Source organism: Tupaia chinensis, unplaced genomic scaffold (genome assembly GCF_000334495.1).
Source record: "Tupaia chinensis unplaced genomic scaffold, TupChi_1.0 Scaffold000322_1, whole genome shotgun sequence".
In the NCBI taxonomy this organism is placed as follows: domain Eukaryota; kingdom Metazoa; phylum Chordata; class Mammalia; order Scandentia; family Tupaiidae; genus Tupaia; species Tupaia belangeri.
Genome location: NW_006159816.1, coordinates 4,330,451 through 4,353,501, shown reverse-complemented (window position 1 = coordinate 4,353,501; position 23,051 = coordinate 4,330,451). Strand labels below are relative to the sequence as shown.

The 23,051-nt window shown below is 38.1% G+C and overlaps 1 protein-coding gene across 1 annotated transcript in view; it reads right to left on the bottom strand.

The window, feature by feature from the left end:
• The window catches only part of TTN (titin), a 306,431-nt gene extending 291,572 nt beyond the window's left edge, over window positions 1-14,859 (bottom strand). The window contains 9 exon segments of the mRNA XM_027773115.1: window positions 388-525; window positions 1,214-1,366; window positions 2,264-2,582; window positions 6,089-6,333; window positions 6,426-6,511; window positions 6,979-7,266; window positions 9,486-9,689; window positions 12,138-12,241; window positions 14,667-14,859. Coding sequence (XP_027628916.1) covers window positions 388-525; window positions 1,214-1,366; window positions 2,264-2,582; window positions 6,089-6,333; window positions 6,426-6,511; window positions 6,979-7,266; window positions 9,486-9,689; window positions 12,138-12,228 — 1,524 coding nt within the window. The 5' untranslated portion in view covers window positions 12,229-12,241; window positions 14,667-14,859.
• Between the last annotated feature and the right edge of the window lie 8,192 nt (window positions 14,860-23,051).

Sequence of the window (23,051 nt, the reverse complement as noted above, 5' to 3'; positions counted from 1 at the left end):
TCTTTCCATTCCTACCTCAGCATTTATTTCTCCCCACTGTTTTACTTCCCTTTCCTCTTCCCATGGTCACACATCTACTTAGTGCTGCCCCAAATCAATGTAAGTGAGATCCCTGTTTCCATCCCCAGTGTATGCCCACGAGATCTCTTTTGTCTATGCTGGGAATGTGTGTGGTGACTCTAAGGGATACCCATGAATAGTCACATATTAGAAAAAAATTTTATTAGATCTTATAGTGATAACCACGCAGCGTAAGAAACAATGTCACTCGTGGTAAAGATGCACATAATAACACCAATGAATTTCAAATCAAAAGCTAGACATAATAACATACATAACAGCATATATAATAACACCAGTGAATTTCAAATCAAAAGCCATTTTCACCTGTTCACGTGTTATGTGCATCTGCTCTTGTTTTGTTGTAATTACTTCTCTGGTTCTTGATTTTAATTCTTGTTCCTTGGCTTTATCGGCGGCCGCTACTACCTTAGTTACAGCAGTCTTCTCTGCCTCCTTTCTTACCTGATTTTCATACAGGAAAGGAAGGAAACACTTTAATGTAACGTGTATAATAAGTTACAATAGTATATCATAATTAAGACACAAGTGTCACTCAAGAGAAGATAAAAGAGGAAAGCTAGAGTGATTTTAAGCTATAACAGAAAATCTATTCAAGTATGAGGTGGGAAATTATCTTGAATTTTCAGTGCTATAGCCATAAATCAACTGTCACATTTGCGTTTTAGGAAAGGAAAAGGCCCTTTGGGGAAGCTTGGAGAAATGTAATGTCTGTCCTGAAACTATTTCTACGCCTGGCGTTTGGAGCCACTCAGCTCTGGATTTGACTGGTCTCTTGTTTAGCTGAATCTATTCAGCCATCCTTTGCCTTTTTCGACCAGGAGCTCCTTGATACTTAGAATAGTCTAGTTATTCATAACTTATGACTTCCTGCTATAACCCAGGTACATCTGACCTGGTCTGCTCTTAGCAGTACTAATATTTACATCTTAAACATCTTTGATATCTCAGACCACCCCTTGCTCAGAAAGTTCTAAAACTCTGGGCCATGTTGACCGCAGTAGTGCCTCAAAACGATGTGAGCATTGGTTCTCTTTGGGATTTCTGCACACAAAGCTCAGTGAATGGCACTGGAGTAAAGGTACACCACAAGCCTGGCTCTGCGGGCACCCCCTAGCGGGTTCGCACATACCTGTTCTTGAGCAGGCTGGACATGTATGGCAGTCGTGGTTGTCCTCTGAGCAGTCTGCTCTACAGCGCTGATAGCGGGTTCTCTCACTCTGGCCATATCAACAGCAGCAACAACAGTTGCAACAGCTGCACTTTTGTCAGCTTCTTGTTTCACCTGGATTTGAAATGATCAGTACATTACTTTTTTGTTTTGTTTTTTAGGTTTTTTGTCATAGGGCATATGTGCTCACCACAGAAAAACAAGAGAGAAGCAATGAGAAGGGAAGCAATAAATCATCCCCCAGGGAGGTTTGGCCATGCCACAATTCCTTCTCCTCTTGGGATCTTGGGCATCCATAAACACATGCCAGGAGTGATTTTCAAGACATCTGGTCTGGGGCTCAAACAGCGGTTGGCCATGTGTGGATCCAGCTACTTTAACCACTATGCCACCTGCTGGCCCAGTACATTACATTTTAAAAAGACGTGGTTGGTAACAAATATAAAAGCACAATGGAAACTAAACTACCTAGAGCAAAACGTACACATACATAACATGGATTACTGTCAAGAGTATAGGATTTGTATTATTAAAAATGTAAACCTTGGACCAGCAGGTGGCATAATGGTTAAGGCACTAGAATCCCACATGGTCTACCGTGGTTCAAATCCCCGATCCAGCAACTTGAAACTCATGCCAAGCACGTGTTCATGTGTGCCCAAAGCCCCGAGAGAAGAATGGAGGACAATGAATTGCAGCATGGACATCATCCCTGGGAAGTGATTTCTTGCTTTCTGTCTCTGTCTCTTTGGTGAGTGCACATACAATAGCAAAAAACTCTCTCTCTCAATACAAAACAAAACAAATACCAAACAACAACAAACAACCATACATCTCACAAATTAGAGCTTTTCCCTCAATTAAAAATGCTTTTACAAAACATGACAACAAAACTAGGCCTTCAGTTTTTGTGATATTTTTATCTTTATATGAACTGACTTTCCCATCAATCTGTACAGACGGAGTTCCATGAATCTCAAATGAGGAAAAGCAATAGAGTTTTGATGGTACCTCCTTAGCACCACCTGCTGCGAAGGCAGCACTGGCTGACACACTGGCGGCAGCTCCCGCAGCTCCACGGATAGTCACTTGCTCCTGGACACCGTATCTCCCTTCCCATCTCTCCTCTCTCCTAATCTGAGTAGAGCTTGTCATCGTGGTCTCTCTCATCTCAGCTTCAGAGGAGGAGGCCACGTAGCCCTCTTGTTTCCAAGGGGGAGGCACTTCAGGGCCTGTGGCCATGGTGGTTGTCTGAGTCTTACGAATGAGTGATGGTGACTTAACAGATCTGATGGGGGATGTGGAGATTCTTCCCGCTGGAGACACAGACCTGAAAACCAAATCACAGAGATGGAGAATGCAAAGTGAGGATTCTGGTAGGATGATTAGCTTTGAATTACGGGATGAAAATCTGGAAGTGCGTTTAGGCACAGTTTTACAATGTGTGCCTGGATAGATAACTTATCCTCATCTGCTGTAACCATAAGGAACTCAGACTTAATTCTTTTCTTTTTCTTTTTTTTTTTTTGACTATCACACCACATACCTGTTCCCAGACTTAATTCTTCCCAGACTTAATTCTAAGTAAGCTAAATGATTTTGCACCCTGCCCATTCTTCTCTTCTAAAAGCATAAAAATAAATATAAAATAAATAAATAAAGACAAAAAAAGATGCTCCTTTAATACACAGCCAAAGAAAGGAAAAGGCAAAAGTAATAATCCTATTCTTAAGTTTCTCTACTCCCAATTCTGGGGGATGAAGGGACATCACATAGGTGTTATATGAAGAAAATTTTCTGGAACCAAAATGGTGTCTAGGCTAAACAAGTTAAGCCTTTATCTCCCTCTCCTGCAGCCTTCACCAAGTCAATGTTCTTTGTGAATTTTCAAGCCAAGAGGAGACTTTCTTACTAAGCTTTTCATAGAAGCTTTTGGGTACAGACAGACTGCAATGCTGAAGTTGCTGCTCTAGTCAAAGTGCTCCTGGTTGCTCCTTTCCATTGCCTCTGTATTTGTTTGCATTGCATTCTGGACTTCTTTTAAATAGTCTTAGAGCTACTGTGGGAATTGCTTAATTTGAAACCTAATGATTCCATGGTTTTGGGTTAAATTGATTAAATGGCTTCTTCCACAATAGTGTTCATGGCTTGTTTTTTAGGTATATCCAAAGTGCAAGCAGCATCCGTTGAAGAATATGAGCACTAAATTCTGGCATTGGCATAAAAATATTTTAAAACTATTAATGCTGGGAATTGGTTGATTATTTTAAGATAAAAATTTTCTAAACAAATTTAATCCTTAACCAAAAAGGTGTGTTACATCTCCTCCCCTAGGTGGCAGTATTGCCTTAACATTACCTCTGACTCGTCTGCATATAGGGAAATATTGTTCATAAAGGCATTGTGGCGCTCTATAGGATATTTAGCTTACACTTATGATAAATAAAACAATTATTTTAATGAAGTTTAAGGGTCAATTGATATTTGCTCTAAATTACAGAGTAGCTGAACAGTACATTATAATATTAGCCAGTTTCCTAAAGAAACATTTAATCATTTTCTCGAAGGGCTTTTTGTGTGTATGTGTATAAAATCAATTTACATTTTATAAATGAAGTTGTAATCAAACTAAAGGTAGACCTAAGAAACATGTCTCTATTCTGAAAACAGGTGCCTTAGAAATAGAACAAAAACCAGATTAGGATACAGCAACTGAAGAAAAGCAAAGTCATGTACTTCCAAGTTTCAACCTGTGCCTCGTTTTTGCTATACCTACTAAAATGGGTTTAATTCAAAAAGAGTTAGGGATGTGATTAGCATGACATGAGTGATTAGCAGCAGGTCACAGGTAAGGCTGTAACTGTGAAAATCAATGTAATTTGAGTCATTATAGGAAAGTGCTTATTTCTGCACTTACAATAAAAAAAAAAATCACCTGGTCACAGCTAGATACAATGCACCTTATTCAATGTATTATGTTTGCCTTGCTCCACTACAAAAATCAAGACTAATCTATAGGATATTTTAGGAAATAGTCTATCTAGGAGAACCATTATTTTCTCTACAATTTGGCATTTTTATTTCTTAATTATTTTAAAGCAAATTGTGAGGGCCAAGTAATTTTGCTGCTTATTAATGAACTTCTTTGAATTGCTAAGATGGTCAAAATGCTCCATGAGACCAGGGAAACTGTAATTCTAAAAGACCCTTAGGCTTGTATTAAAACTACGATAAGGTTGTTATCTCTCCCAGAAATTGCATTTGGTCTGTGTTATAAGTCCATGGTGTGCAAATTGGGAGTTAGCCTGAGACTGAATACTGTTTTAAAAAATTTAATTGCTAGACATATTTTTTAAGCTGAGCTTTTTGTTCAGGTTTTCATGTTGTACCCACCAATATCTTTAAAATATTTTCACATGCACTGTTTGGTTTAGCAGTGGTCTTGCTTTGGCCACACATAAATTTTTACATTTATATAGATGAATCTATAAGTTTATTTTTGCAAACTCTAACAAATGTTTCCCAGATTTCCTTCTCATACTTTTTTTAGCTTTTATTTTTTCATTTAAGTCTTTAATAATTTGGGAATTAATTTGTTTTTCATTTTTTGTAAATGGTGTGAGGTAGAGGCTTACTTTTGCTTTCTTTCTTGTGGAGACCTTATTTGCTGAGCACTCTTCACTGAGTAAAACCTCCTCTGTTTCTGAATTAAAAGCTTACCTTGATTAAAAATGGAATATCTTGTATGTTTGGATATATTTCTGGACTTTTATGTTCTGCTTCTCTGATATATTTTTCTATTCACTTACTTATAACATAGTGATTGTAATGACTTCACAGTAAATTTGAAAAAATTTTCAAATTATCTTTTTATTACCTTTTTATTACTTATTACCTTTTTATTACTCTTCTTTAAAACATTTTTCTTGACAGGGGCTTTTTTATTTTTACATGCTTTTACTTCATTTAACTTGACCATGAAGTACTTTTTTCATTCACTCCAAGTTTTGCACATTTTTCAGTTCATCAAATTAAATATTTTCATATTACACTAACTCCTAAAATGTAAACTGAGCTGTAGATATTTATACTTTATTATATAATGTTTCAGCCCTTTTCACCTTTTAAAATACCTCCACATTAACTAAGCAAGCATAGAAATCCATTTTATTTTTCTAGATGAAAATAAATAAGCAAAATATTTTGAAGTTTTTACTTATCACCTGATTAGGAGAACCTTTGTATAATTATTTCTATTTACAGGGCATCTTCAACTAATTATTTCACTGAATCTTCACCACATTCTTGAGATCATTCTTACTGTGATTCTCCTTAATTTATAGATGACCCAACCAAGACCTTGAACAAATTATCTTCAGTTCCAGTTTCTTATCAGTAATACTGAGGAAAATAATTCTTAGAGGTCGTGAAGATTTAATGAGATAATGCAGACAGTCAATCAAATGTCTGACATGGATGAAGTAGACAACGTATAGTAGTGATTATCTTATAATTATTGGCTTAGGTCTGATTGTTTGCAAGTGATTGGGCACATTGATTTAGGGCTTTCAACTCTGAGTTCTGTCCTCTTCTCCTTTACTGTGCTATTTTTTGGTTCCCAAAGCAGATAAATTAATGAATGGAGCATAAATAAAAATTCAGTATTAATGTTTATATAATTTTTCAATTTATCTCTGGGTAAATTCTGTAGACTTGTAGAAGTCATATTCAGTAACCTCTTGGGTTTATCTCCATCATGACATACTACATTTTTATAATGTATGTAAACCCAGTTTTAAAAAGCCATAATAACCCAATGTAGTTAAAGAAATTTACCTGACAGGAGATGGGGTCGGTGCCCGCACATGTCTGACTGGGGAGGGGGAGTGTCTTATTGGGGAGGGGGACTGCTGGCGAGCCAACTGTGCTTTGGCAGCAATGGATGGCGGTGTTGGAGACCTGGACTTTGGCTTCGGAGGTATCCTGGGAGGTGTTTTGTGTGGCAGCTGTTGCCCGGTGGCACCATCTATAACCATCTCAACTGTTGCAATTGATCTGGCATCAAAGTGGGCTTCAATCTTCTGCAAAAGGTGAAAACAGAGTCCATGTTGAGGAGGAATAACGGGAAAAGCAGCGATCAGAAGAGCTTAAGAACCAACAATATAGAAAATACCTTTTCAATCCGGGTTTGTCTAGTTTCTGAAATCTGAGCAGTCGAAACAATTGTCTTTGTCTTTTTAGCAGGTACTACTTCTTCACCTAAAGGAAGGGAAAGATGAATAGTGAGGAGGGGGCACAGTGACCCATTTTATAAAAGACTCTGTTAATTCTGACTACAACGTCAATAACCCTGTGTATCCCAATGGAGAAAAATGCAGAAAGTTTTGATTTTTTAAGAATATAAATAAGGCCTAAAACAAAAACATTCTTTATTACATTTGACCAAGTATCACTTAAAAAAAAATCCATTATCTGCCAATGACTTAGAAATGTAGATTAATTGAAACCCTGTCTAGTTTATAAATGGGATAACCACAAATTGCTTTAACTCTGAGCTCTTGCCTAGAATTTCAGACTTTTCTATTCATAGATGTTGAAAAGCTGGTTTTGATTAAGCTTCGGGCCTTCCAGGGCCATTAAGGGGAGGCTGGGAGACTCTAGGGCCCACTTCGTCCCAAATCAGCTTTCCTCTTTCCTTCTTTGTGTTCTTGACCTCCAGCACATACCTTGAACCACCAATTCGGCAGTCGAAGTAGCTCTTCCAACGCTATTGGTGGCATTTACTGAGTAGGTTCCGGAGTCTTCGGGGTATGCTTCCGCAATCAGTAAGCTGTAGAGGTCGCCTTCTTGTGAAATTTGAAAATCTACGGAGCTCTGGATTTCTGCTCCGTCCCGGTAGAACTTCACCACAGGTGTAGGGATTCCAGTCACTTTCACTTGGAGTCGCACTTGGCTTCCTTGTCTCACGGTCATGCTCTGTAGTCGTTGAACGAAGTTGGGTGGCGCTGTCTCCGCTGGAGGGCGCAAGAGAGGAAAATCAGGACTGCGAATCAGGGCGTTCTCAACAGGGTATTTTTAAACAATCACAGCTTTCACTCCAAAACCAAGCAATGACTCACAGATCCAAACACCCTTGACTGTCCTTGAACCCAGTTCACTCATCAGATGACAGCAAGAATGGAGCCAAATTAACAGAAGGTTATTCCACCACCATATTTTATTTCATTTGCTTTGTTTTACCTAGCAGTTGTAGACCACCACTCCCCCCCCAATAGAAAAACCATAGATTTTGTAATAGGTTTAATACTTCCACCACTTCTTCCCAACATCTCATCTGACAATGAGTTAACATGGCAAGACAACTTTGCAATTTCAGTAAATTGCATTAAAATGAATTCCAGTGGGCCAATCGTGCATTGGTGGTTAAGGCAGCTGGTCTCACATGGCTAACTATGTGGTTCAAGTCCCAGACCAGATGGCTTGAAAAATACTAGGCAAGTGTGCCATGCATACCAAAATTCCAAAAAAATGGAAAATGAAGGTGAAGGAATTGGGCATGACCATTCTCCATGGGAGGTGCTCTCTCTCTCTCTCTCACTTTCTCTCTCTCTCTCCAGTAAGTGACAAGTAAAAGAAAAACGAAATTCACAATTACAGTGGGTGGTACTATGAGTACCTCTGTGACCTACAGAATAACTAAATTATGGGAACCAGCAGTTAGCGTAATGGCTATGTCACTAGACTCCCACGTAGTCGACCGCGGTTCGTGTCCTGGACCCGGTGGCTTAAAACTCACGCCGGTGCGTGTGCGTGCGTGCCCAAGATCCCGAGAGGAGAATGGAAGAGAAGGGATTGCGGCGTGACCATCCCCCCTGGGGGGTGATTTCTCGCTTTCTGTCTCTATGTCTCTCTCTGTCTGTCTGGCGAGCGCACGCGCCCTACAGTGAAAATCTTTCCAAAAAAAAAAAAAGAATAACTAAATTATAATCTAAAAACCATAAGTTTCCAATTTGATTGGTATTCAGACAACCCAAATATTTACTTGCATTTAAAATGTTAATCCCAACAATGGCATGATTTCATGTAATTACACTACAGGAAAACTAAGTTTTCCAGTTGAGTGTGTTGAAAGAAAAATTTCAAAAGATAGCTATAAAGGGTGAAAGAAATTTAAGTTTGACCTGTTTTTGAGTAATGAACAACAGCAAATGTCAACACCTTGTGGGGTTGCCATTTCTGAATTTTCTGGATGAATGTTGAAGTTCATACCTGATGTTACTGTGTGCTTTCTGCGTAGGTCAATAACTGCCCTATAGTTGAACATCGCTGAAGATCTAGTTTATTGAACTAACATATGCAACATTTTGTCATTCATGTAAGATATTGTCATGTGATATGTAAAGTAAAGCAACGTTCTATATATTAATGTCTCAATGGATAATAAGAGGTGGAAAAAAAACAACAGAGGCCACTAAGATTAACAAGTTTTCTAGGGATGATATATCATACATTTAAAAAATAAAGAGGAATTTGCATTATTCTGGGTATATTGTGTAATTTAATTTATTTTTTTCTTTTTGGTGTGTGTGCTCACTGGAGAGAGAGAAAGAAAGTGAGAACGCACCCTCTGGGAGGATGGCCACAGGGCAATCCCTTTTCCTCCATTCTCTTTTAGGGATTTTGGGCATGTACACAAACTTGCTGGAGTGTTTTTCAAGCTGCTGGGTCTGGGACTGGAACTGGAACTGTGCAGTCAGCCATGTGGGATCCAGCCACCTTAACCTCCATGCCACCTGGCTGATGCATGTAATATCTTTAATGCTTCTTAAATGAGCAGTGTGCAAATCATATGTCAAGATCATCTGGGTGCTTGTTAAAGTGTGAACTCCTGGATACACACACACACACACACATCTTATTCCTACGAGGCTTTTAAAAGATCTCTAGCCCTTATGCTTGTTAAGTAACATGGTTATAATATATCTTTAATATCCTTTTGAATGTTAAGTATGTATACAGAGAAACTGGTTCTCAACCACTTTTCTGCTATATTTTGAGAGGAAAATTAAATTCCACAGCATAAACAACTTTGCTATAAATCCAGCCTCCAGTGGGCCCTCCTCTAGGTTCGGAGCTGTATCTTCTATGTTCATAGTATTTTCAGGACTCCCTTTCTCATGGCTGGAGATCCTTTCTGGGACAGCAGAGGACTGACAGAGCCCCACCAGCGTACCTGTCACGAGAAGCTCAGCAGTACTAGTCGCTTGTCCAGATCCATTGGTGGCTCTCAGGGAGTATCGTCCACTGTTGGCTTTAGTCACGGCAGGGATCATCAGTTTAGCGCGGCCATCGCTAAAGGAGATCTGCACGCCGGGCAGAGTGGAAGTGGAAATCGCCTGGCCATCCCTAAACCAGCTCACCTCAGGAACTGGGAAACCTGGAAAGCAAGGAGAATTCATCTTCATGTTTGGGCAGGCACTGCAAAGGCTGTCTGCTCTGTGCTGTGCTTGCTGCCTTCTCTAACCTGCAAAAGCTATCCAGAGTAGAATGTCATTTCATGATGAAATGATAGACGTGTAATGACAGAAGTGTAAACTTGCAGATCAGTAGGAGATAGGAGGGTTCAGGGAGAGGCCAGCACCTTCACTTTATAGGGAAGGAAACTGAGGCCAATACAGGCTTAATAGCTTTTCCATGAGCTCTCAGCTAGCAGTGGCACACACCAAGCTAGATATTCTATCTTCTGCCCTCCTGCCCAGGGCACTAACTGCTGTAGTTTAATAGACATCATTAAAATCATGAAAGGGATTTATGAAAGTGAAGAGTCAAGGAAACTTTGTGATAAAGAGCGACTGTTGTTCTCTTCGAAAACAAATGAAGAGCAAAAGCAGCAAAAGGATCTGTGAGTTCTCCCTGACTAGCCCAGGAGGGCAGGCGCACCCCCAGTCTGTGGTTACAGGGCACTGTCTTCCTGAACTCTCCTGATTTAAAAGTGCAGTCCGTAAAAATACCTTAATGTGGACAGGCAGTTTCTCATGTAATGGTAAACTAAGCCAAACCTAGTATTTCTAGAAAACATTTATGGCTGGAGTTGCAGAAAGAAAAACCAAACTCTCTTCACTGGCCGTCAATTGTGGAGCTCAGAACTGTTTGTCCATAGCTTGACATTTTAAGTACATTAGAGCTCTGGCATTCAGAAGGTGTAAGGCAAGTTCAGAACAAGGTTTATTTTGCATTTGACATAAAAGATGATCTATCTCCTTAAGCTGGGAGGTGAAGATAACCAAGACAGAGTTTATTTTGTTCTTACATTAGCCAGTCTCCTACAACGGCCAGGTGAATCGTTTATTTGATGGATTCATGGGTATGAATATTTTCAGTGATGCTTTTCTGAGAATTTATTAGCACACAGTGTGAAGGAACAAGAAGCTATGAAGAAGCCAGATTCCACTACTCTCTAATCAGGCGAATTCTCACTGAAGTCATATGTGTTCTGCTCGGTTCAGAAGTCACTGTGTGTTACAAGATGAATAAGGGAGTGATTTGAAAGTCAATAAGACTTCATGATGTGTGTTGAGAGCTGGCCTCTATATACACATCTGATAGAAAATAAATAATAATTATATGATATTTGTGCAACGTAAAATAAAGTTTTACCGAGTTATAGAGTGTGTGTAAAATAGAAATAAAGGAAAGATTAAGAAAAAGTTTATTTTATTACTGTATTATAAGTAAAAAAATAATAAAAAGAGGGGCAATGTACCATGGAGCTGCATTGAATTAAGGGTCAAGAATGATTTTCCATTAACCTATATAATCTTACATGGCCAGTCATGAGAGTGCCGAAGGAGACAATACTGGTTAATATTTTAATTATTTACAATATAGTTCATAGGCTACCCTCATTTCTCCACAAAATGACAAGTTCTGATCATCCATTTTCTAGAATCGTCTCTAAACTTAGTTTAAAAAAAAAAGACAAAAAAAAAGAGAGAAAGAAAGAAAAAGATGGACTTCCTTTTAAATAAAATTCTGAGGTCAGCGTTGCTTCCTTTTAATATAGAGACCAGCATTGAATATATCTTGTCATTTCAAAATGATTGGAAATTATTGGGAACCAGCAGTTGGTGTAATGGCTAAGTCGCTGGACTCCCACATAGTCGCCGTGGTTCGCGTCCTGGACCCGGTGGCTTAAAACTCACGCCGGGTGCGTGTGTATGCGTGCCCAAGAACCCGAGAGGAGAAGGGATTGCGGAGTGACCATCCCCCCTGGGGGGTGATTTCTTGCTTTCTGTCTCTATGTCTCTCTCTGCCTGTTTGGCGAGCACATGCACCCTATAGCAAAAACCTCTCCAAAAAAAAAAAAAAGATTGGAAATTATTTTAATTCACTAGAATGACTTGATATAGATGAAAAAGAAATGAATAACACCATTAAAAATTAGCTCATCATTGAACAGTTCTACCTTTGGGGAAAGTCATTCCTATTTTTATATAAAACAACTGAAGTTCAGATGCATGGAGTCAGCAGCTCCATGTTCCCTACTGGGCTGCATTCTTGGCCTCCAGTCTTGTCTTGCTCTGCAGCTGAACCCAAATATAGAACAAACAAATTTGTTTTTACTTAACTGTTGGTTTCTGACAGAAATTTTAATCTAATGCTAATTATTTTTGCTTTGTGGAATTATAAATATGAATAAAGCATATGAAGCCATTATATTGTCAGGTTTTGTCAGGACTCTATAAGCTGTATACCCTTAAAATGACCTTTCCATAAGGTTGAGCCAATTTTACAAAGTTAAAGGCAGGCTTAAGTACTACAACAAAGCCAGTTTACTAGAGAGGATGGGAAGGAAGCAGAGGAAAGCACTGGTGTGTGAGCTTACCACTAACGTGAGCCTCAAAGGTTGCGGTACTACCCTCCAGTACCACAACGCTTTGTAGCGGCTGCTTAAACGTTGGTGCTTGAGTTGTCATCTTTTCAGGCACTCTGAAAAGAAAGAGAAAACAAAGATGTCACCGCTAGAAGACACTGTGGAGATTTTTTATAGATGGCAGAGACATATATCTCTCCCAGTAGATGGTTTTACTGATCATCTGGGTGGAGAGTGACAGGTAAGCCTTTTTTGTGGCTTGAATTTCAACAGTTGACCTCTGAGTTGACGTCAAGCTTAACACACAGTAGAAAGTCAGAGTATAAATGGAAAACAACTTGGTTAAACAGAACAAAGAATTTGCCCCAGTTGTCATAAGAGGAAAAAGCCGGTTTTACCAGGGGGAAATCTGGATGAGAGTGGAAGAGAGAGAAAACTGGAACAATGCATGGGACAGTGAAGAGTAATTAAGAAACGAGACATGTGACAAATGCTAACTGAATTTCCACATCAGCTCAATGTGTAAGAGACAATTTTTTAAAGTTTTTTTTCCCCATAGTGTGCATGTGCTCGCCAGAGACAGAGGGAAGTAAGAAATTACTACCTCCCTCTCCCAGGAGGATGGCCGTATCTAATCCCTTCTCTCCATTCTCATCCTGGGATTTGGGGCATACAGACACATGCACCCAGAGTGATTTTCAGTCCTGGGTCTGGGACTTGAATCATGGTTGACAACATGGGAATCCAATATTTTAACCATCACACCATCTGCTGGCCCCAAGAAACATTTATTTAAAAAATATTTTTTCTTCTCAGTTTTTTCACTCATTGTGTCTATATTTATAAAGTTGACATCAATTTAGGCATTATCTAATTACTTGATATAGTCATCAAAACTAAGAATTTGAACAGGTCAATTCCTTTCTGACTTGAAAAGTTTTGGCAAACTTTTATCAAATATGCAGACTGTCTGTGGTGCTATTTCTTAGTATTTTTCACACTGTAATTGTGCAATAAATGTTGCTACTGCTGGAGCAAATATTCAGAAAAATTTAAATATAGGTAAGCAGGCCAAATTTATTACTTAACAGAAAGAAAAATTCTGGCTTGAGTTCTTAATATGGAACACTGTGAAAGCTCTGAATAACAGAAGGCTAGTGTGAAATGTAAATGAAAGGAATATTCCTATGCTTTCATAACATAAAACATTCAAGATCAAGGAAATGAATATAAAATTTGCAGTTAAATCCCTTTTAAGTGGAAGAAAATACTTTGTCTATCAGTTTCAGAGAGATTATGTGAAAAATTTTCTGATGCATAAATATCTAATTATTCAGTGTGACTATTCCACTGTTCTGAAATAAAAAGGCAATTTATCAATTGTCAATTGCTTCGTAAAATTTCTCAAAATTTCATGAAAGTTTTCATAAAATTCTCTGTTCATTGAAATTTCATGGAGCAATAATTCTCCTAGAGATAATTCTGTATCTTACTGTAACTTTTAACTTAGTTAAAAGGAAAATGAAAGCAGCATCTCAGAGACAATATAATTTATATTTGGAAAGTGCAGATATTACCTAAAAGTTTTTTATGAACTTTAATAAAGAATTCCTTTTGTTACCTATTGTCTTTGGCATGAATGACTTCTGTTTACAAACTAGTACATCTTCTAAAAATAACTGTCTTCTTAGATACATAATACATAATTACATATCTGTATATTAACAATTAGTCGTCCAATTTCAGGAAGATGGGACATCAAAAAGTATTCAGAAATAAAAAGCTTATAAACATTATTTCTCACCTTTCTTAGCATCATCATTTATTTCATATCATGTAATGGGATTGTGAGTCAATTAAACTGTATAAGATTCTGAATATTTTAGAAAACAATTATATAGATTTTTTCCAAATTCTAAATATATTGCAATTAATAGGTCTTAAATAGTTTTTTTTTTTTTAACTGCTATTGTCTAGATTAATTGTGTTGCTTTAGCTCTTGCTCTGTAGAGGCCTTTGTCTAATTAGGGCTGAAAGTATGTACCTAAAATGTCAGGCTCCTAAAATAAACTCTCCACTGTTGACTGACAGCAGGCAAGTGTTCTGTCACTGTCCTGCAACTGATACCTCAGCAGTTGATTCCCTTAAAAAGCCATCAGGGTGTAGCTGATACCACATGTATTTTATCAGAGCTATTCTTGGTGTGCCTCACTTTATCAGTGAGGAACATAACCTTGAACATTCACAACAGGCAAAAGAGTATCAAAGAAGCCAACATTTCTATTACAATCTCGGGCCTCAACTTTTAGACTATTAACGGAATCAATGACTATGTTGATATGCTAAAGCATTCAACCTTGAAGAAAAATGGTCACACATTTTTAAACAGAACTGAACAAGCAAATTTAAATAATGGGTTCCACCAGCAACAGAGAGTTATACAAACACTTGTACAGAGGCATTTAGAATACCAAAATGACCAGGAACTAGAAATTATAAGGAAGTGACTCTCCTACTAAAAGAAGAAAAGTTGCTGCTCACCTGATTTCTCAAGAGTGCCTAAAAAGGGTGGGGCTAAGCCCAAGGTTGCTTCTGAAACGACGTCCTATGTAGAGTTGGTTTTTTCGACCATCTCAGACATGAATCGGTGAGCCTCTAAACCTAAAAACAAAACTACACAGTGCAGACTGTGTAGTTTTGCTTTTCTATGCAATCCCTACACCCGAGGCGAGGCTGGGAATGCACGACTGCTCAAGAGCCAGGGTCTGGCCTGCCCTTTTATTCACCAGATCTGCTGACAGCCCACATCCTTAATGCAGGGCCTTCAGTGATTGGCTCTCTTAGGAAAGCATGATGGGAGAGGGCCTATTTCATAGTGTCACATACCACCTGTTCTTCTGATTGGCAGCGCTAAATTTAGCACCTCAAAAAAGGCTTTACCAAGGAAATAGAACTGTATTTAAAGAATAACGGCGTTGAGGCTCCGAGAAGGGCACTTGTCGCCAGTGTTAAAATCTGACAATGCGGGTCTGAAAAGATGTGACAATAGTTGTAGAAGACAGCCTCAAACCTGTGGGCTCTACTTTGTGAGTCAAGTCCCACTCCTGTCCCCACCCCCTATAAAACCAACCAAATGGACCTGTCAATCATGATAGCAGATGAGGGAATTTACCTAATGCATAAGGTTTCATCTTTTTTCAAAGAATAAGTGCCACAAAATGAAGGAAGTTTATTTGTGAACTATCTACATATTCCAGAGTCCACTTGCACTTTGGGGAGAGTTAAATCAAATCAATATTAATGAGCTAGTGTTTGTATAGCTCTGCAAGAAATAAGGTTGAAAGGAAAAATCTGAACTCTGCTTAAATTTACTCTGTACAATGATTTCACTTTTGTCAAAATCATTTTTGTGTCTGGTGCTAATATTTACAAATACAAATGTACTGCTCCTTAGTAAGTAACCAAGTCTTATGTTTAAATCATCCATAAGGTTCTTTTTCCCAGGCACATGAATATTGCTCTACTAATCTCTGGAGTTTGCTGCCACTAATGGGAAGTGGTTAGCAGATGATATAGTTGCTATTTTAGGACTGGATTTAATTTCAAGCAAGAGATATTTCAAATACAAAAGAGCAACCAAAAGATCTTTATAATGGCTCAGTTGAGATATTTGTAAAACTACACTTAGAAGGAAGAAAATTGTCTTGTTGATAATGGAAAGAGACTTTCAGTAATAAAATTAACTAAAAAAATAAATTTAAGTTAACTTTTTTAATGTCTCTAATCAGAATGTTCTCTGTTAGGGAAGAATTTACCATACTTTAAACTTTTTAATTTACCTACATTTTCCATAGCTTATACTTATTTATTTAATGATTATTTATGTATTTATTTATCTGATGATTAATTTATTTAATGATTAATTCATTATCATTAATTTTCTTGAATAGTGATATCTGTATTGTGGCATCATTTCTTCCTAGAGACTGCATCTGCCATAATTCTGTTTGTCTGCTTTAGTCAGAAACCAACGGTTTCATGTTGTATACTTTGAAAATTATTCCCAATGAAATACTCATGTAACAGGAAAATTGTCAGCCATAAGGCAAATCAAGTCTAGAGATAATCTGTGATCTTTCTGTTTTGAGGTGTTCATCAATTGGATATATATTTAAAATGTATTCGTTCATGTGTGTGTACCTGTATTTTAGATGCATGTGACCTAATGTGAAGTACATTAATGTCATATTACGTAGTTGGAACTGAAGTGAAGGCACTTATGAGAATTAGAGGCAATAAATAGAATTTTGAAGCTTGTGTGTTCCTGAGCCACTGCAATGCAAGGAGTTCAAGAGCCAAGAAGATGGACTGTATGTTACAAACACAGTTGCAGATATCTGTCCTCCTAGGAGCTTGTCTGGGGACACTGGGAGGTCCAGGTGTGGATTCTGGTTCAATCTCAAGATCAGGCATAGTGGTGTGCACCTGTATTCTCAGCTGGGAGGCTGAGACAGTAGGATTTCAATATGGTGAGGGGGAAAAAAAAATAAAAGAAAGGAAAGAAAGAAAGATGAAGAAAAAGAAGAGAATGTGGAAAGAAGGTTGGAATATAATTAGCTAGCCCAAAAGAAACCCAATACTACACAGATTTGGGGAGTTTGCTGTTGCAGTAAGATCTCACTTTACCATCCTAACACTGGGGAGGAGCCCCACAGATAATCCAAAACAGCTGATAATTCTAATATAATGCCTATTTAGTTTTGGAATGCATGGTGTGAGTCTCTTCTTGAGCATGATGTTCAATGGAATTCAATAAATATTTATAAGGCATTTGTGCCAAACACTCTGCTAAATTACTATGAATCTGGATTCTGCCATTGTTTATTGACTCAAAAATAGCTACTGAGTGGTCTCTTTTGCAGGGCATTGTGCTAGTAATTAGCCAGGGCAGACCAAGAAGACAGTTATGGTTATTGCACCCTTGGAGCTCATGGTCTACATATATTCCTAATCAATTCTCATTAACTTGGGACTAGGATGTGCATAAAATTCAGATGTAACTTCATCTATATAGTTATGGTGAGACTTTGTATACACTGCAAACAGCCATTTATCAAAGTAAAGGTTTACTGGGAACTATTTGAGAAATGACTGAAGTTTTTAAGGCTATTATAAGTCTGTTCTGAGCGAAAAAAAGTGAAACTAATGTCTCTTATAATTAATTAAAAAAATTTTTTTTAGCATTATCAAAATGTTAGACTTGTTCGGGCACCATGATTATATATTACACACAATAGATAAAACTTTCCCCTTTAGGAGTTTATAATTTTAGTAGACACAGTGACATATAGTAATATAATATCTTTAAGTTCTTTCCACTCAAAGCTGATATATAGGCTCCGTAAGTACTATTATTACACTAGGAAGTAGGAAAGCAAGTTCAGGAAGTGCATAAGGGACAATATGCTGACCCACACAGCCTGCTGTAATGGATGACTCCCTGTGTCCTTGAGTTACAAAGACAGGCACAGAAGCCACATGGGAGGCAAGAAACTGTTACTTCAGATTCAAGAGAAGACTTTTTGTCTCATTTCTTCTTCCTCCAGTTGTAAGTGCTCTAGGAGCAAGATCAAATAAACTTATTTCTACAACTATTTACAAGTATGCTAATAGTTACTAACACATTTGTTGAAGCATTGCACACAAAAAGATTGTATTAGACATGTATACTACTTTATCCAAATAAAGATGAGGCCAGCAGGTGGTATGGTGGTTAAAGCACTGGACTCCCACATGGCTAACCAGGATTTGAGTCCCAGACCTGGCAGCTTACTTTCTCCCTTTCTTTCTCTCTCTGCCCCTCTGGTCAAATGAAATAATAATAATAGTAATAATAAATGTAAATAAATAATTATTTTTAAAAATAAGAAAGATAAAAAATTTATGTCATACATTTCTCATTTACACTGATTCCAGGGACACATGGAATTGTTTTCCTACCCTATATGGATGGGCTTAGGCAACTCACTCAAATCTGAGTCTCGGATTTGTCAGATGTAAATGGGAGATTATAATATCCACTTCAAAGAGTTGTTGGGAAGATTAAGTGACAGAATGAACATGACAGTGCCCAGGACAGTGACAATCTGACACATGGTGGGCATTTTGTTTGCCAGCCACTGCTGAGCATGACGTAAAGAAACTAATTTCTGTGCTTAGTAATATTGATTCAATCAGTTATCTGGAGCAATTTAGCTGGATGTACAGGATAGTATTCTCTAAGAAATCTCTGGGAAGCCCAAAAGTGAGCTCATCAAAGCACATGTTATGTCTTTCCCTGAAGGACTTCAGAAGGTGACATGACATTTATATGTGGATTAAAGCAAAGTCCAAGAAATACTGGAATCTTAAAGTAGAAATAAGCTGGGCTTCTGAAAGCTTGGGTTAGGAAACCATAAGCCCGATCAGATTCAACCACCAGCAGATGCTCACTGGAGGTGAGATTGCTCAAATAATACGCTTTACACATGCTGAAGGGAGGCCATAAGGTTCATTTTATCCAGTAACTGCTGCGGGCACAGCATCTAGAGATTAAGTGTACTTTCAGGGCTATAAATGTGTTTGAGAACTGAAAAATAAGTTTTGCTCTGAGATAAAATAAAAAAAAGAAAACTGCAAAAATGAAAATCATGTATGATTATTGAATGCCTCCAAAAGAAGACATGCAAACTAGTCAGTCTACATTTCAGATGGATATATTTTAATATATTGATATGCTAAGGGCTGAAAACTCCTAAAATAAAAAACTCCTAAAATAAAAAAAAATTAAAGGTCCTTTGAATTTTGAATAATAGTTGATATTCAGGTGTAATTCCCAAGATTTTGTGTGTCTTTTGAAGAGATTTAGGCCTTTTTACCTCTGTGTTTTACCCCTTCTATTTCTATTATATTATAATTTCTAGTCAAATTCCTCTTCCCTCCATTTTCTAACCTAATCATAAATATAGATTACTTTTTGAGCAAGCCCTTACTGTGAATGCTACACATGGGTTGCTAACATATTCTCTGGTTGACCCCAGACCCACTATGCCCCCCTTTCCCTCCTAGTCTGTGCCCCTGAGAGACTGGCTTCTAGAGTGGTCTTCCCTCGGGTTCTGGCTTCTGATGATAAGACTCAGTCAATAGAACTGCTGGCAGGAGAGAGTTTGGGATATTCATTCCTTTCACTCCCCATCTGCCTGGCTGTGGTTTAGGCCATGACCCTTTCTGCTTGTGGCCTTGCTCTTGTCAGGAACCCTACTCTTATAGGTACTGTTTGGTTCCAGGACTTTATAGGGTTTTGTACTATTGCTATTCCCATGATTCTTCACTATCCCCTGTTGACTTTCATGTACCCTGCCCAGACTTTATTAAACTTCCTTCATTATACTTTTAAGTTGTATAATACTGCCAGCCTTAACTATGACCTGACCTACTTACATAAAGACAATTAAAAGCTTCTCTTTTTCTTAAGCTAAACCAGGTTAAGCGTTTTATCTTCATTGCTAGGAATTTGTTTCAATTTCCAGTAGGCTTCTTTCTTACACTTTCTTCCTAACAGGTAGAATGTATTTTTAACATTAAGGTCAAACTTTTCTTTCTCTTTTTCTTTCTTGTTTCTTTTTCTTTCTTTTCTTTTCTTTCTTTCTTCTTTTTCTTCTCTTTCTTCCTTCCTCCCTCCCTCCTCCCCTCCCTTTTCCCCCCTTCCTTTCTTTTTTCTCTCCCTCTCTCCCTCCATTCATTTCTCCCTTTCTTCCTTCCTCTCTGTTTTTCTCTCCTTCCTTCCCTTCTCAAGAATTGGGAGGAATACAGAAAAGCTAAGGTCTTTCACTTAAGTAAGCTGGAAAAAGAGAGAGTCATATAACAATGCCAGGAGAGACAATGAAAGATAAAAGTCAAATGAAGAGAATACAGGCAGTGCAAGAGAGCAGGGCAGGGCGAAACGAAGGTATTACTCCTCACAGAGAGGATAACTTGGGTCAGGTGTTTTTCTTCCATTCCATAAAAGAATAGACATTTCCACAAGAGCACATAAAATAAGGTAAAAGACAAATGGAAATAAAGAATGAGCTTCAGAGAAAATAAAAACAAAGTACAAAATTAAAACGATGTTGAAGAACAACATACAAGGAGACTTCAAAATGTTCCTGGAAAATGTAAATTATGTAAAAATCTACACATGGATTTCAAAAAAAAAAAATGTTTGCACCAAAGTAAACTTGTACTTAATTCCATTTAATCCATGAACTCTTTGAAGTTCCCTCATAAGTACCTTCATAAATTCGTAAATCAAGAAGGCCATTACATTTGCCATACATAGTCTTCAGTATTAGTAGTGGCTTTCTTAGAAGCTAAAGAAAGACATAACTCCTATTATAGAAAGGGCAGTATACCAATTTCTTAGGAAATAAAATTTCTTTAACACTGAATTTATAACTGTATCATGAATAACCTTACAGAGGTGGCATTGAGATATATACAGAGCACAAAACCTTTAACTATCCTTTCACAATTTACCTATCACAGATATAGTGACCTGGCTTATGTAATGATATTGCTGGTAGAAGTTTTTAACTGAAGTCAAGGGCATAACACTAAAAGGTAACCCACTAACTGAGACTTAATGAAGGACTTAAAGAAATCTAGTCCAAGTTTAAAAGATTACAAATGAGAGTGGAGCTCCAGTCTGATCCATGATTAGTGTTTACAAGGTCTGATCCATAATTAGTGTTATAATATCCAAAAGATCTTTGATAACTATCCTCTCTCTCAGGTGTCCATTGGATGGGAATGAAAACTGAAATCGGAAACTCTGGCCTGGCTGGGACCCTGGTGTTCTGTATTTGATTGAGAGGTAATTAACATTATTTTGAAGAGGTCTATGTGGTTGACTGAGAAGGGATTAACATGATCTTTAAGAGTTTTCAGCAAAGTTTCTATTCCTTATTGTAATATAAAGGTTTCCATATTTTCTCACTGGCCTTAGTAATAATCACTACCTTATACTAATGAAGTAATTTGCATTATTGAAAGTAAATCCAGTTCTAGTTTGATAACTATGCTCTTATCAATAGATTATAGAATATTGGTGCTATAATGGCCCTCGGGACATAGAAAGCATTTGTCCTTTGCTAATTTGTAAAAGAGAGGCAGCAAACATCCTGAAGAAGGTCAGTGAGAAGTGCAACTATGTCTCCCTAAGTGCTGGAATCTACTGCTAGATGATATGTGAGAAGGCCAAAGGCTACACATCACTTTTCAAGTTTATAACACAAGTAGGCTTTGAAGATGAAATCATGTCTTGTGTTGACGTTACGACCAGCCTATCCACATTGGCTCCTTCATTCCACTGTTTCTTAGACCTTTATTTAATAAATGTAGAGAATAATATTTGACTGGTATTACCACAAGAAAAAGAAATTGGTCAGTTGAATTGTTTGAGCTCTAAGGTTCCCTGGGTCAGAAGTCTATGCATAACAATAAAGTAAATCCAATGAAGAACCAAGCGTTCACACAGGACATCCTCGACATTGAGAGAATTAACATGTTTGACACATTGTGAGTAAAACTAGGGTAAGCAGTTCATTATATGGAAGTGTGAATTTGAACCATGCGTATAATAGCGGTGTACTGGAACTGTCACTTATCCAAGGAGTAAACCTGTAGTGGATCAAACATACATTAATAATTGCATTAAATGAAAAACATTTTGGTCTATAAAATTTTAATAGTATATTTAGGGACCAGCATATGGTGTAATGGTTACATCACTGGACTCTCATTTAGTCAACTGTAGTTCGAGTCCCAGACTCGGCAGCTTAAAACTCACGCTGGACACATGTGTGTGCATGCCCAAAATCCTGAGAGGAGAATGGAGGAGAAGGGATTGAGGTGTGGCCATCCTTCTGGGGGGTGATTTCTCACTTTCTGTCTCTCTGGCAAGTGCTCATGCCCTATAGCAAAAATCTTTGAATAAAAACCAAACCAAACAGGGACCAGAAGTTAGTGTAATGGCTGTCACTGGACTCCCATGTAGTCACCTGTGGTTCGCGTCCGGACCTGGTGGCTTAAAACTCATGCCGGGTGCGTGTGCGTGCATGCCCAAGATCCTAAGAGGAGAATGGAGGAGAAGGGATTGCTGTGTGGCCATCCCCCCTGGGGGGTGATTTCTCGTTTTCTGTCTCTATGTCTCTCTCTGTCTGTCTGGTGAGCACAAGCGCCCTATAGCGAAAACCTCTCCAAAAAAAAAAAGTAGAATATTTAAATTGGAAACAACCTAAATGTATCCCAATAGGGACAACTGTAGAATACTTAAATTGGAGACAACCTAAATGTATCCCAATAGGGACAACTAACTATATACCTGTATACCCACCCAACCGACGTTAGATACTATTAGCTTTTTTTTTTGGAGAGGTTTTCGCTATAGGGCGCTTGTGCTCACCAGACAGACAGAGAGAGACATAGAGACAGAAAACGAGAAATCACCCCCCAGGGGGAATGGTCATGCCGCAATCCCTTCTTCTCCATTCTCCTCTCGGGATCTTGGGCATGCACGCACACGTGCCCAGCGTGAGTTTAAGCCACCGGGTCCAGGATGCGAACTGCAGTCAACTACGTGGCAGTCCAGCGACATAGCCAATTATGCTAACTGCTGGCTTCTGATAATATTAGCTTTTTTAAAAGAAAATATTGATGAAAAGGAATTTGCCTTACCAGAAATTACAGCACCTGTGCGTGCAGGCCAAAGATCCCAGGAGGAGAAGGAAAGAGAAAGGATTGTGGCATGGGTGTGATTTCTCATTTTCTGTGTCTCTCTCTCTGCCAAGCTTGCACGCCCTTAGGCAAGAAACTCTTTTTTTTTTTTTTTTTTTTTTTTGCACTTTT